Source organism: Rhipicephalus microplus, chromosome 10 (assembly GCF_043290135.1).
Source record: "Rhipicephalus microplus isolate Deutch F79 chromosome 10, USDA_Rmic, whole genome shotgun sequence".
Taxonomy (NCBI): Eukaryota; Metazoa; Arthropoda; class Arachnida; order Ixodida; family Ixodidae; genus Rhipicephalus; species Rhipicephalus microplus.
This window is the reverse complement of record NC_134709.1, coordinates 34,581,850-34,598,239: the sequence shown is the minus strand read 5'-3', so window position 1 is coordinate 34,598,239 and position 16,390 is coordinate 34,581,850. Positions and strand designations below refer to the sequence as shown.

Below are 16,390 nucleotides of genomic sequence, written 5' to 3'. Positions count from 1 at the left end.
ATAAAACCATTTTTGACGATGGCCGTGACGATGGCTCTTGCTGAAGTGACTGCGCTAGCCAACACCAAAGCCGATGAAGCGGTCAAAAGTAGTCAAAGAACACGTTACTACAGTGGCTAGAATTCTAGCCACATTAACGTTACTATCAGAGTCGATGGTTACTATCGCATGTCATTACACAGGTGTTCTGTGATTACACTGTAATGCCATCACCGTACGAAGTTGCGCGATTTGCTGGGTGTTCTCTGGTATCGTCACGCATCACATTTTAACGTCACGTCTGGTCACGTTATGTACGGAACGGTACAGTAATGCAAAGCAAACCGTTGTTAGTATGCCGAGTATGATTGCGAAGAATGCTTGTGGGATATCTTCATGGGGCTTGCTGGTGGTTGCAGCCGTACCGTCGCAAAAGCCTCCGTAGTTATGTAAACTGTAAATTCTGGAAGCGGAAGTGGCTCGAGCTGCTATTTTCAAGTGAACCCGACGTTTAAAGACCCGTTCGTTTTTGTTTTGTTTTTTTCTCTCTCTAGCAGCGCCGCTTATCTTCTCACCTTGGCTCCACTTTTCTATTGCGTTTCGCATGCCATCACAGCAAGTCGTTCATGTTCACAGACAAAGGCGGCACCAGTAAAAGCCCTATCCCCCCTCCCCCCACCCTCCATCTGGAAGCAATTGATTGATTGATATGTGGGGTTTAACGTCCCAAAACCATCTATGATTATGAGAGACGCCGTATTGAAGGGCTCCGGAAATTTCGACCACCTGAGGTTCTTTAACGTGCACCCAAATCTGAGTACACGGGCCTACAGCATTTCCGCCGACGTCGGAAATGCAGCCGCCGCAGCCGGGATTCGATCCCGCAACCTGCGGGTCAGCAGCCGAGTACTTTAGCCACTAGACCACCGCGGCGGGGCCATCTAGCTAGAAGCAAAAATAGTCAAAACAATGCATACGTTTTTGGCATTTCAGCCCCACTGCAGGAACTCTCTTGCTGTGGGTGCCTCCCCAAAGGAGTACTGGTACTGCCGCTATTCCCAGGGGTGGTTCTGGTTGTGCCACGATCCGAGAGAGCCTCATTCCCCGATTACTTTCGGTGTCAATCAAAGAAGGTGGATGCTGTGGTCAGCATGGAGACACAACACCCTTGCAGAGCATTGTGGGAAACATGACCATAAAACCGATTTTGACGCTTGCCCCTGCACGACGCAATGGAAAGGCAAAGCAGATGTGAGAAGATAAGAAGCACTGCCATTACCACAAGCAATATGGTCACCCAAAATAGAAGAGACTGAACGAGTCCTGAAGTGTGGTTTATATGAAAAACTTACTGAAGCCATTTCTGCTTCTAGTATTCTTTCACCCAGCCACACAGATCGTTATCAAAATATTTACATTTCTGTGCATCGCATGCCTCTAGGGAGATAAGTTCACAAGGTCGTGGCATCATTTTTGCAGAACGTTTTTTTATATATACGACTGATGCTTATTGGACTTAACAAACGTTTTACTTAAAGCTTTTCTTGCTGCCATAGCACGCGCGTGCATTCTACCCCCCTCGTAAGGAATTCGCGATCATGCAGTAAGTGCCGTGATCATCTGTGCAAAACATTTGTGTGCTGCGGTAATAGCACTGTCGGCACTGAGCAGCCAGCTTCTAATAATCGGTGTCACAGGGCATTACGAGTCGCTGTGCATGCCCAAATATTTCCATGCGCTTAAGTGCTCGACGCACATTATCGTCTTTATTCTGAATATACATTTCGTTTGTATCTTCCTGTTCTTAAATTAGAATTTTGAACTTATAAACCATTGAAGCAGAGGGCTGGAAATGCGTTATTGCTGTTCTTGGGAGCACCAAATCTACAGGAAGGGCTGTAGGAGTGATTGTTCACACGCGCTCTGCTCTTCTCTCCTCTTTAGGCTCCTTCCCCCCCCAACCTTCTCATATACGGTAGCCAACCAAATATTTGTTCTCATTGCCTTTCCTTACCCTCACGTCTCGATGTATTCTGAAATGCAGCATGGTAATGCTAGTGTTATATTCGTAAATAAATATTGCATAAAGTTTCATCGTTTTGTCTTGTGCAGATTCTTGCTGGGTATTGATGTTTCAACACTGCCCATCGACATGGCTAATCCAGGCGAAACAATTCTCTCCTTTACTTGCTATTGGTGCAGTGGACCTGCTGTTGATTGCCAGTTGTACTTGCCTTCTCTTAAGAGTTTCTTCACGAAGTACATTGACTTGTCATCAGCATCACTGCACATCTCTCAGCTGCAGCAAAAAGCTGCCGCTGATGGCATCTATGAAGACGAAATACAGTATGTAATGTGCCAACTTGAGTTCACTACACTCTCCATGAAACAACTCAAGACGGTGAGGGATACTGTTATTCATCAGTGGTGCAAGCAGGGGCTAACAAATCGTACATTTTCAAACACACTCCAGTGGCTGGTTCCCGGTTCCTCCTGGAGCCTTTGTAATGACTTCATTCCGCAAGAAGACGTGTTGGTAAAATCTATTGCATTTGGATTGTACGTTGGCTTTTGTACTTTTGCTGAAGCGTATAACATCACCAAAATTATGGGGACTGCACACTTGAGGGTGAATTGCTCATTTCAGCACGACCAGAAACTTGTGCACATCTATTTAACGCTTCAGCACAAGTGTGGAAAGATTCAAACGATATACAGGCTTCTCATAAAGTATGATGACATCTATCGCGTGGTCGTCAGTGCAGCAAAAGACTCCACAGAAGTTTACCTCCATGTTAAAACCTTTCCTCTGATTCATAGGCAAGTACAGCTTACCCTCGAAGATGTCCATCTCTCGCAGAGTGCTATGCCGCACAAGAGCTGCGATCGAATGAGATTCGAAAGGACATTGAACATTGGATGCTCCTGCATTACTTACTTGAATAGCACCATTCTTGCTGGCTATTATGTTGTGAAGCTGTGTGTGACTAGTGGCACCAAAGTTCGACGACTGGTAAGTCGTCTCGGTGACCGTTGTAGGAGAGAAGTAAAGGTCGTGTATGCTCCTGTCAAAACTATAAGTGTTATGCATTGCATGGAAAGCGCAAAGCACGAGATTATGACTGCAATTGCACCTCTGGTGCAGTTTCCGTGTCAGTACGCACTGAATGTGCTCCTGCAAAGGAGCAACGATGTCTTGGTTCAGATGACATTGCAGCGAGATGACGACCGTAAAGCATTTCTCACATTCATGCAAAAGTGTGCCAGGGCCAATGAGAGTGCACTGGAACAGGCTTTGATTGCTCTGTACCTCTCCATCGAAAGCGGCTGCACCTTCACGCTCCAGACAGCACTTCCAGCTCTCTTCGTGAAGTTCCACGCAAGCTATGTGCCGCTAGAAGTTCCCAACAACTGCTGTTGGGTGCGGCGTGCAATCTCCACCCCGTCAAACTTCATCCTCCTTCCTCCTGAAGTGCATTGCCAGAACAGGGTGCTTCGTAGTTTCAACCCGGAGTACGCTCTTCGCGTGACGTTCCGGGATGACAATTACGATTACCTCTCGCACACCCTCATGTTCAGCCAAAATGTGGATGAAATCCTTGAAGCGACTGTAGCATCACTCCTTCGAGCAGGAGTCTCCATTGCAGGTCGCCACTACGAGTACCTTGGAAGCTCCGCGAGCCAGCTTCGTGACCATGGCGTATGGCTGTACACAAAGGTGGGTCATTTGCATATTGATGCTCAGTTTTCCTTAATCTCTTGGGAAGTCTTGTACGAGAAATGCAGACCATTCTGCTAATGAGAAGTCATTGAATGAAAAAAGTTCCTGTTGTGATGATGTTTATTCGAGCAGAGAAGTCGATGTTTATTCAATGTTTATTCAAGCAGAGAAGTGAGATCCCCAAGCAGACATGGAGCTCCGCTCTTGCAAGTTGGCCGAGAGACCACCACGAAACACGATTGACGCAGTCACCAACCAGCCCATCCCAGCCTACCCAGCACCTCCACCAAATGTGATGATGTTTATTCGCGCAGAGAAGTCGCAACGAGGTTGCAACAAAAAATGGCCGTACGGCAAGTCTGGCAAAGGCGGCACAGGCTCTCGTGCAATCAGAACACGGGCTTTTTTCGTTATCTTCCGAGGGCGCATACGCGTTGGTGCGTATGCTCCACTACACTGTTGTCAATTATTCAACAAGGGAGCTTGACTTCGTCAGATCAGTCTGCTTGCATGAAAGTTGAGGGTGTAGAATTTTGTTTCATACATACTGTGGTGAGCTGTGATAATTATGGAGTAATTATAACTGCCTAACATAATGTGCTTTTGTTCACAAAAATGTTTATAACCTATTAAAAGTAAATAGGAGTAAGAGTCTTTGTCAGGCAATGTGGCCTTTAGCTTTTACTTCTCTTTCTGTATAAAAAAGAAATATAATAAACTACAAACTTCCTACGCAAAAGGTATTTATTAGCGACAAGTATGAGAAATAAAAAAAAACAGTTTGACATAACTGTCATTGGCAAAATGTTGAAAATCCCGCTAAATGTTGCAATGTCTCTGCCAGAGTGACCATTTTTAACAATGTCTGGTGCATGTCAAGCTAAATGAATTTATATTGAGTTCAGAGGCAGTTTAATTAACCCATAGCTCAGTAACTGCTGCTTTTTTATATGACATCACTAAGTCACAATTGGTAAAACCAAACTTCACTCTAAATGTTCACTAGTGAAATAAAAAGTTGGATTAGTTGGTGTTGGTTCCTGATAAGTTAGGGGTGGGGGGGGCACAAAAAATACAGCACACAGGAAAAAAGCAGCATGGTCATGTGACCTCTTTCTTGTGTACTATATTTTTCGTGCCGCCCTAATTAAGTTGTCAAGTTCACAAGTGTGTCAAGAGGATATGCACGTGTGATCAGTGAAGCGACGAACACCACTCGTGTGTGGTACACGTATAATATTGTTACGAGAAGGTCTCCTTCTCGTAACATATTTTGTGGAGTTGTGCTATCCCCGTCCTCGCCACGGAACTCCAAAGTGAACGCTCCCTCGCAGCTTTCAACATGACCACTCAAGACTCGGCTACATCCTCCCCGGTCACTCGCCCTTCTGCTTGGCCTGTTTACCCAGCACCTCCACCAAATATGTTACGAGAAGGAGACCGACTTGGTGGGTAGTCACAGATGTATTTACAGCTGGTTAAGTGAGCAGGGCCAGCCGCAGAGATTAGCTCGGGCCAGTCTATATGCTTTCTCTTATTTACTTCCATGCACTGGCATGTAGCAATATATTGTTCTAATGAATGACGTCATCCGGCCAAGCGTAAGCGCTATACAGACCTAGACCACGTGCTGTGGCGTTGCCCCTCATTATGGGGCACGGACCGATCCAATGATGACAAGTGGCTATCCGCTCTCAAAAGCCCCGATGACGGGAATCAACTGTGGGCTGTCCAGAGGGCCCACGATGCGGCGGTCGGGCTTGGCCTGACTGTCCCAACGTGGGAGCGGACCACTGCACGTTGAGCCGTGCACCTCAGGACTTACAGTAAAGCATCGCATGCATCCATCCATCCATCCATTTTTTTTTATACAGGCAATAGGCACACCTGTAATCACGCTAGCTCTGTGAGTTGTATGGTCTGCTTTCTGTGGTATGAATAGATCTGGGCATCTTCTCATCGATATTTGTTCAAGATTGCTGCGTCAACTACACATGTAATTGCTATTGGCTGTGCATTTTGTGCCACGATCGAGGCTCCTATATAAGTGCTAGAATTTCAATGTAATTTTCACCTTCGTTCGGTGAGCATAAACTTTCTTCTGCTGCGACGTTTCCTCTCCAGGCAGTTTCATTCATGAAATCTTTGATTACATTATATGCTTCTCAAGCCTTCTACGGGCCACCTGTAATTTTTTTCACGTGAGAGCAAGACGGGTAAATGGGTAAATTAGTTTTTTACAGCATTGAAAACGATAACCAATGCCCCCTCAATTTCGGTACAGTTGTCTCACTATAACTGTTATAACTGCTGGTCATTAAAGGTAATTGACTAGTTTCTAGGAGAAGGCAAATGCGTGAGAGAGAGACAGAAAATTAGGTAGGCTGATGAAACTAAGAAGTTTGCAGCTATAACATGGCATCAGAAAGCACAGGATCAGTTTGGTTGGCAGAATATGGGATAGGCCTTTGTCCAGTAGTGGGCATAAACTGGCTGATGATGCTGATGATGTGCTCTTTTGAAATCCAGGATGGAAGCGGCAAGTCAGTTCAAGACATCAGGGCTTGGATAGGTGACGTGCACCAGATTCCAAGCGTCGGCTACAAGATGGCCCGCATGGGCCAATGCTTCTCGTCCACAGAAGAGACGGTGCGCGTCCCTCTAGACAGTGGGGCAAAGCAGGACTTACCGGATATTGTGGGTGGCAGGCATCCACAATCGGGCAACCCTTACATTTTCTCGGATGGCATCGGCATGATCTCGAGGTCGCTTATGAGAAAGGTTTGTTTCTGCATACAATGATCACTGTCTCTGTGGCCATGGAATTATTTTAGTATTTTTACCAATTGCATTATTTTTCTTTTATTGTTAATATACCCGTGTGATCAGTAATACATGTTTTGAAAAGAAACAGCCATCTAAGCCCAAACACAGCAGACAGGGTCAGCTAATTGTAATGGAAACAAATTTTTAAAAAAACCTCCTGTCTGATACAACCCACCCAATTTTTGAAGATTTGAAAAGGAAAGCCCTTTCATTCAAATTTTCCCTGCCATTAAACAAGCAACCATTTTGCACCACGAAAACAATGTGTGAAATAGTTTCTATAACATTTAAAAAGTAGGTTACTGATGTGTTTCTTGCATTTGTTATAATTTATGTTCATTATAAACTAATATCTATTACACGACACTATTAAAATGTTTTAGATTTTCTACCAGGATAACTTGCAAAATCGTCAGATCTGTTTTAGCTGTTCAAGTCATATGCAATATAAAATTTAGTTAGAAAATATGCTTCACACCTGAACTGACACAGTATTGCTCAATAATTCTTCTGTGTTCCCTTAGTGTGTTTATGGCACTGTAATTATGCAGGCATGCAAACAGCTGGGCCTGCCAGAACTGCCATCGGCCATTCAGATTCGCTATGCTGGTTACAAAGGTGTGCTATGCCTGAATCCAAAATTGCGTGGTGATCAACTTCTGCTGCGCAAAAGCATGAAGAAGTTTCACTGCTCGACATCGGACAGCCTCGAAATCGTGCAGGTGTCTGCACCACGTACGTTTCAGTGTCAGTGCCATTGCCTTGAGTTATGGGCATGAAGTTTGTTTGTCTGCTCGTTCATTCATTAATTTATTCATTCATTAATTCATTCATTTTATTGCTCTTAGACATTTAATAAATATGTCTAAGGGTGCGATACTAATAGCTTGTCTTGCATAACATAGACACCGGACACCTGAGATGCACTCGTATGGCCAGAACAAACAATGCGAATTTCTGACATAGGCGCATGCCACAGCTAAGACAGAGTCGCAGCTTTAGCAACAATAGACTAGGGCCGAAAAAATTTTTATTTTTTAGCCTAATGTTACAAGATGAGTAATATCATAAGCAAGGTAAGAAGTACGGTTTCATTAGCTGCATAGGCAGAAAGCTTCAATTATTCTGGAGGGGACGTCAGGCCAGCTTGCCTTCTCTCCATCTTTCTCTCTCTCTCTCCACACACACAAACACACACACACACACACACACAAAAGGTGTTTCAAAATACGTGTCCGAAAAAGGTTAGAAATAAGGAAAATGAGATTTTGCTGCCTTTACAATTACATTTCTGTGGTGGCAGGCATCCTAAGCTGAGCAGAAGCATTAATTAAGAGAGTAATTGAAGAAATTGAATGAATTAAGTTATGTAATTATTGAAGGCAGGTAGTCAAGTCGAGTGAAAAAATTGCTGTTCTTCGAAAACGCTGTCGCCACTTTGAGATACTGAGAAATCGGATTCGGCTATTATTGTGGAGCTAATGGCGACTTGCGGACTGCTTCACTTAAAATCGATGTTCGCAATGTGTGGAATCTGTGGAGTCCTTTGACTCTTTTAATGTCATGGTTTGTTTGTTTTGTTAAACCATGCACCAGACAGAAGAGAGTGGGCTAAAATGCCACCCCATTTTGGCCATCAATTTCATATGACCATAAATTAGGAGGGTGCGAGTATTAAAAATTTCGAATGTTTTTCGAAACATATTTGCTATTCAATTCGATTTGCACTGGAATTTAACTTTTCTAAATTATTCAAACTTCCCAAAGACAAATAGCTGCAAATTGAATAACCCCCCTCAGATTTTTAATATGCTTCACCTCATTACAATTTAGTATTGTGGCAAAGCTCTTTTTTTGTAAGCACTGCTGCAGTTGTAGTATTATTGAATAAAAAATAATGTTGATTCCAACGCAGAGATGACATATTTGGCAGTGATGGGGGCTTAATGCTGTCTTAGATATAAAATTTGGACTGGAAGTCCAAAAAATCAGACAACGAACATATTTAGCATCCGAAATTTCAGATGTTCTGTATATCGACATCTATGAGGCAGATTTTAAACTCCGGACTTGAAGGGAGCACACCATTGTGCTCCACATTAGTTGGATTTCTGAAGAAGTTGAAGGAAGAGGAGAGGTTGAGGAAATAGAATGTTTGCCTTTCGTGTGATGTGTTGTTGACAGTACTTTGGTTACAATAAATCATGCACATAAGTATAATTCGGCCTCTGCATTGCCTCATTCCTGATAAGACAGCTATAAAACACCATTGGTCCAGCGCTTCACAAATCTAGCCAAAAGAAACACTTTCATGTCGCTATCTCGTAATGCTTGAAATTCTCCTAAATCCTCTCGAACTCTTTTTTATGCAATTTCACTTCGAAGTAATTGAAAAGTATTCTAGAATGCACTTGAGAAATATTAGAAAAATATTCGATTCGGTTCACACTCGCACTTCAATATTCAATTTGCTTTAAACCCAAGATTTTGCTATTTATTTACGCAGCTCTGTCTATAATTCCTTCAAGGTTTGTACAGTACATTGTAGACAGGGGCAAAAATATTAGTGTTTGTAGCAAAAAGGAAAGGAGGAAAGGAAAAAATGGATTTAGTCAATATAGTGAACAGAGTAGCACTGTGCCACAATAACAGAAAGTAAAACATGGCTTTGATTCGAACACTCTGAACTTAAGACTTTAAAGGCTAATTTAGAGAATCCACTATGTGCGTGTAATAATAAGGAAAGTAAAAAAAAAAGGACTAATTCAGAATACCAACAATGAAAAATGTAAGAACCTTACAGTGCTATACTCCTTTGCAACATAAGATGAAAGAGTCTGCCCAGCCCACACCCATCGCTGTTTCTCCTACAGAGAATTCGCATAGATGTTCCATCCTATAATGCTCACTCATTTTCATGAGGTCAAGCAGTTCTCGAGTGCTTTATATAGTTTGGTTTCCCATAAGGGCACACTTTTGTGTCACTGATTTTACGTCAGAAACATAAACGTCCTGATAAATTTTATCAGGGATTCCGGCATCACTGCTCGGCCAAAGTCCGTAATGACGAACCTATAACTATTATTATGCATAGTATTTACGTTAGGCAAAAAAAGTAATTACTATACAAATGAGAACCAGCTGGCACCACTGTCTTTCATGATTGAAGGGCACGCGCAATACCATTCAGTTGGTAAATCTGACATTTTTTCTTAGGTGGTGACCGAGTATAGACGCAGTTAATTGCACGGAAACCTCATTATAACAAAGTTATATCTTACATGAAATTAGGTTTGTTATATCCAAAAACTTTGTATAAAGGTTTTTTTCTAACACTATATCTATCGCAAGATTATTTTTAATTTACGTTGTTATAACCAATGTTTCGTTATATCCGGGTTTGTTATATCGAGGTTTGAGTGCAGAGCATTTTTGTAGATTGGATCACATATGTCTACGAATGATTAGGGTAGGCTATTATCAACAGAGTGCGCAGGGTTGTATAGCCTGCTTGTTTCTGGCAGGTCCGGTGTACCTCAATAGGCCCCTGATCACCATCTTGGAGCAGCTCGGAGTTCCGGGCCGCGTGTTCCTGCGATTGCAACAGAACATGGTGCTTCGTCTGTGCGATGCCTTTGTCAGCGACGATGAGGCCTTGCAGGTGCTTAGCGCACACGTTCGTACGGGCCATCTGCCACTCGTCAAGTTTCGCAAGAAAGGCCTGGTTCTGACAAGGGAGCCCTTCATTCGTTCACTGTTGCTGGCTGTTTACAATAGCATGATAGGTAAGAGGCCTTTTATCATCACCATGCAAATCGCAGTTACCTTTTAGTTCACATATGGGACCCAGATAGTAAAAAGAAAATGTGCAAAAGATTGAAAATAAGTTTGACCATGCAGGGAAGGCGATATAAAGTTTACTCTTGTTGAAGGCAAAGCTGCACAATCATGAGCGAAATAAAAGGGAATGCTGAAATCAGCTTCCAGGGGTTATAGTGGCTGAATGCAGTCAACAAACATAAATCTTGCAATTCAGCATGTCGTATATGCATCAGTACATCACAAATGTGTTGCTAAAGCATGAACCGAGTGTTCCTTTTCATAATGCCGTCGTGGCAGCAGTTTGCTTACTTGGTAATTGCAAATAGTGGTTTTTGAGACCAAATTGAATATGAATTCAATAGTGCCAGGAATGAATCAAAGGAAATATTGAGTACCTTTAGAATAGTTTTTAATAATTGAATGGTCAAGAACAAATAATGTGTTAACTAGTGTTAGCCCATTACTGACACCGATAAAGTATGATACTTATGCAACACCAGGCAGAATCATGCTGTTCATTCTATATTTACACCAATGGTATGACATAATACAGGACCGTTATGTCCTGAGATCATGTGACTTTAAGCTGTTGAGATCCAGATAAACTTTCCTGCACGTGAGCACTAATGTCTAAAGCACCGCTTAAATGTCAGTTCTCTTTAGGGTAACCAGTAGCAAGTTAAAAAGAACATTTGGGGCAAGAAATTGATGGTAAAAATAAACAAAAGGGCATGTAAAATGAACCACAGGAAATTAATGTTTGTAATTTTTGCAGCTAACCTTAAGAGCAAGAGCCACATAGCAGTACCCGAGGACAGTGGACGCAACATGCTAGGCGTACTGGATGAAACGGGAACCCTAGAGTATGGCCAGGTCTTTGTCCAGTTCACAAGTTTAAGGAGTGGTGACAAAACCTCAAGGCCTGCCACCAGAGTCATCACAGGTATCCTGTATATTTTATCATAACTGCCGATATTTCAAACATTCATAATGGAAGCCAGTCTTCTCATTAGGTTGGAGGAAATGCAAGAGCGGAACGAACGGTGCTATCAACACTTGCTAGGTCAAGTTTGAACTAAGAGATATGTGCTTAACGTTTATCGTGCTTTCTTTTCACTGTTGATTGTCGTTGATATAGGAAATGCATCAAATTAGTGTTCTGATGTTGAAAAATGAGTAGAGAAGAATGTGCCCAATTGGTGTTGTGATTTCAAATGCTAATTCAATTCAATTCAACTCAATTTTATTTCATCCCAAGGATGAGGCAGGCTCGGGAGAAAAGTGACGTTTTGTCACTTGAGGAGAACCCGAGCCTCCCTAGTACATGGCAAGCAACGTGGACATGAGTAAAGAAACATAAGCCATGAACATATAGGCAACGAACATAGGCCATGAGATGTTTAGCGCAGTACAAGTCGGAAGATGCACGTACAGTAATGCTATGTACAGAGACTAATATGCGTAAGTAGTTCGGCAAAAATTCCGAAGTACAATGCAAAATATGACGGAATACAAAATACTATATATATATGACAACAATGTTATGCATAGAAATTGCGTGTACACACATACACAATAAATATACACACATATATGCAGATGCATATACAGACACATATATATACTCATACATACACACGCATACATATACATATATATATATATATATACGCACATATATACACACACATATATATACACATATATACACACACATATACATATATAGACAGTTCCATGAATGCCTGGACTACCATTTTCTCGATTTTCATGATAAAAGCACTTCCCTAATGTCACATGCACTGCATTTCTCAAGGATTACTTTTGCCTCCAGTAATTGATTTAATAACAAAGGAACACTAAAACATAACATTTGTCGCCCAAAATTTGTTCTACAGAATGGAAGGTTCTAATGTTGTTGGTGACGAGTAGGGTACGAATTAGCATGCGTTTCCAGTTCAAAAATATCTAAAAAGGCACAATTGTTATGAAAAAGAGATTGCTTATATCTTATTGCTAGGGAATACTCGTAAAGTTTGTGAATTGGGACAATATTATAGCGCTGAAACAGTTCATCTGTGTGAGCATAGTAGTCGACATTTGCTATAAACCTGATCGCTTTTTTTTGTAGTCCGTATATTTTATTTATGTTGGTTGCTGTCGTACTTGCCCATACCAAAAGACGATAATTTACATGCGACAAAAACAAGCTGTTATAAAGTGTTAGTTTAACAGAAACTGGAAGAAAATAACGCATTCGTGCAAGTATGCCCACACATTTTGATAGGTTGGTAATTAGATTATTAATCTGAGGATCCCAAGACATTGTGCAATGAAAAAGTACTTCTAATGTTTTAACGGTTTCTACGATTTCGACAGCCGCGCTACCTATACGTAATCTATTGTCTAAGGAAATCAGTCTCTGCGAATGAAAAACTACAGCTTTTGTCTTTGTTGCATTAATAAGTAATGAATTTCGTTCACTCCATGTGTTTAAGCTTTCTCGTGAATGCTCGTTAATTTGGCACTTGTTTATATGGAAAATCGGATAATTCAGACGAGTTTTTTGGTACCAGTCAGCCTATGCATTGTTTAATTATTCAAACTCTCATTAATTCGCTCAAAGTTGACCACAATTCGGTTAATTCAGATGATCCTGACAGCACGCCGAACACCTAGCGCTACAAATGTGTGACATAGAGCAAGAAAAACGGTCTTCGTGAACAGCCAAAAAAGGCCACCAGCTTTTTGAAAGACACGGTCACCGTCCGCAATCGTGTAAATAAAATGAAAAGGCATTGATGTAATAGAAATTTCTTTACTTTCAACTTTATAGTACTTCCGATAATTTCGAATTCGGTGAATTTGGATAGTTTTTACAGCCCTATGAAATCTAAATTTGCAAGCTTTTACTGTAGTAAGCTGTGTGCGTGTTAACAACTCGCGAAACAAAACCTCATTGCAGGTATGCAGCATTTTATTTTGTTCATGCCTGTCTGCTTTTTGTGTGTGTGTGTTGTTACTATTTCTCTTCACCACGGCACGTTAATCAGCTGCTACCTAATGTGCTAAATGAGCTTTATAGGGCAACAATATTAGAGGTTTTTAGCAAGCTACAAAAACACGTTACGGAAATACAACACAGTTCCTTACCGTATGCGCATACAATGATTGCGCATGCACACTAGTTCGCCGGTTCTGTATTGCCGCATTTCGGTAGCTAGCTAAAAACCTCTATTAGTAGGAGACTCACAGTTGGCATATCATCCTGTTTCCGTTTTACTGTTGCATTCAATACGAGCTGTAACATGTGCACAGATGATGTTGCGTTCATTTGGGCTGCGTGAAAAAATTTTGAGAGGGCATTCGCATTCCTGCACAGTCCATACCCCTGAATTCCATAATGTTTGATTGATTTGTGGGGTTTAACGTCCCAAAACCACCATTTGAATATGAGAGACGCCGTAGTGGAGGGCTCCGGAAATTTTGACCACCTGGGGTTCTTTAACGTGCACCCAAATCTGAGTACACGGGCCTACAACATTTCCGCCTCCATCGGAAATGCAGCCGCCGCAGCCGGGAATCGAACCCGCGACCTGCGGGTCAGCAGCCGAGTACCTTAGCCACTAGACCACCGCGGCGGGGCGAATTCCATAATGTGCCCATTGAGTTGGCCTGCAGAGCACCTATCTCACTCCATAATGAAATTAAAAAAAAAGAGAATACACTCAAGCCTTAATATAACAGAGATGCATCTTGCACGAAAATAAGTTCATTCTATTTAAGAATTTATTGTAAAGGTAATTTCTAGCACTACAGTATTTATTGCAAGATTATTTCTCATTTAATTTGTTATAACCGATATTTCGCTATATCGAGCTTTGAGCTGTGATTCAAAGCCAGCACTCTGCAGCAATGAAGCACGCTGATCTAGAGGCTAAAATCCTCCACACTGCATAGTGGGTCAATGTATTAAAGCTCTGGTTTTTAAGCACAGGGGTGCGTGAATAGCTGGAGTGAAACATCCCTGCACAATTTTTTATGTTACGGCTCCGATGCTGCTTTTCATATTGTGACGAAGGAACGCGTTTATTTACAGGAAATGGTTGAGATCGGTACAGCTCAGAGCCAGAAAACCGGCGACCGAGCTGCTCGTGAGCCAGACCGCTTCCACCTCTTCCTCTTCATGCGCCCATCGAGGTGTGTCATTTCCCCCGTTCGCAGACGATGCCCACTGGGCGAGTCAATAGGAAGGTTGGTGGTGATATGGCTTGAGGCGCGCGACGTGTGTCAGCTGTGTCTTGCTAGAGCGCCGACCATTGCTTGTGACGCCGGAGATGACGTATGTGACGTCGCTGAGACGGTCAATGACTACAAATGGTCCGGAGTAGTGGGCCAGAAACTTTTGGCATAAACCACGTTTGCGGACAGGTGTCCACAACCACACCAGGTCACCCTTTGTGTAGGCAACGGAGTGATGGTGGGCGTCGTACCGGGTCTTGGAGCGCTGTTGAGATGCAATGGTTCGAAGGCGTGCGACGCGACGGGCTTCTTCAGCGCGGCATAGTGACTCGGCAACCGATGTTTCCACATCTAACGTAAAAGGCAGAATGGTGTCGAGGCAACTGCGGGGGGAGCGGGCGTAGAGCAGGAAAAAGGGCGCGTACCCTGTTGTCTCGTGTTTCGCGGTGTTGTAGGCGTATGTGATATAGGGCAGTACTTCGTCCCAGTTTTTGTGCTTGGCATCAACATAAATTGACAACATGTTCGTTAGCGTCCTGTTGGTCCGCTCTACGAGGCCATTCGTCTGGGGGTGATACGGGGTTGCGTGGCGGAATTGGCTGGCAGACAGGCGTAGGATCTCTTCAACGACGTCAGCGACGAACTGACGTCCCCGGTCGCTAATGACGACTCGTGGAGGGCCATGACGGAGAATGATATGCCGAAGCATAAACTGCGACACGTGAAAGGCTGTTGCAGTAGGTATAGCCGCAGTTTCTGCGTAGCGCGTCAGGTGGTCGACGCACACGATGACCCATCGATTGGCACTGGCTGAACGCGGAAACGGACCTAGAAGGTCGACACCAACAATCTCGAAGGGAGAGCTAGGAGGTGGTACGGGATGGAGAAGTCCGGGTGATGTAGTCGTGGGACGCTTGTGACGTTGACATTGTTCGCAACCCGCTACGTATTTTTCTGTGTCGCGTCGCATCTTGGGCCAGTAAAACCTTTGCTGGATGCGATGAAACGTTCTGGCGAAGCCCATGTGCCCACTGGTTGCGTTGTCATGGCAGAACCGAAAAATTTGGGGACGTAGAGTGCGTGGAACTACCAGAAGCAGACGGGCGCCTTGGCCAGAATAATTCTTCTTGTAAAGGACGGCGTCATGGACTATAAAAGAGCTTGAACTGGCCGGGTCATTCGCGGAGGCAAACAGGTGATCTAAGCAATGATCCTCGTGCTGTGCTGTCCGGAAAGCCGCGATGTCAGGAAAATGAGAGTCAATAGCTGTGATAAAATCGTCAAAATTATCAGCTTCACACTCGGTCGTTGGTAGAGGAAGCCGTGACAGGCAGTCAGCGTCTGCGTGGCGATTACCGCTCTTGTAGCGGACCGTGAAGTCAAATTCTTGTAACCGTATGGCCCATCGCGCAAGTCGACCAGATGGATCACGTAGGCTCACCAACCAGCAAAGAGAGTGATGATCTGTGATAACTGAGAAACGACGACCGTAGATGTAGGGGCGAAACTTGTGTACGGCGAAAACGACGGCGAGGCACTCCAATTCGGTAACCGTATAATTACGCTCTGCCTTGCTCAGGGACCGGCTTGCATAGGCGACGACGTGTTCAGCATTGTTGTGTCGTTGAATAAGCACCGCGCCGAGACCAACTCCACTGGCATCGGTGTGGATTTCCGTGGAAGCAGAGGGATCGAAGTGGCATAGTATTGGCCCGGAAGTGAGAGCGAACTTTAGTTGCTTAAACGCTGACTCACAATTTGGTGTCCAGTGGAAAGGGACGTCCTTGCGCAGCAAGTCAG

The 16,390-nt window shown here is 43.4% G+C and overlaps 1 protein-coding gene across 8 annotated transcripts in view; it reads left to right on the top strand.

Annotated features, from left to right (window-relative positions):
* The first annotated feature begins 97 nt into the window (after positions 1–97).
* Positions 98–16,390, top strand: part of LOC119180638 (uncharacterized) — a 28,554-nt gene continuing 12,261 nt past the window's right edge. For 2 of the 8 annotated variants that reach the window (XM_075875417.1, XM_075875416.1), the window contains exons 1-5: positions 423–3,697; positions 6,230–6,481; positions 7,078–7,261; positions 10,051–10,311; positions 11,124–11,291. In XM_075875417.1, the coding sequence (XP_075731532.1) occupies positions 1,832–3,697; positions 6,230–6,481; positions 7,078–7,261; positions 10,051–10,311; positions 11,124–11,291 (2,731 nt within the window). In that variant the 5' untranslated portion in view covers positions 423–1,831. Of the gene's footprint in view, positions 304–422; positions 3,698–6,229; positions 6,482–7,077; positions 7,262–10,050; positions 10,312–11,123; positions 11,292–16,390 lie in introns of those variants that run through there. The other 6 variants (XM_075875419.1, XM_075875418.1, XM_075875420.1 and 3 more) reach the window with 6 other exon arrangements.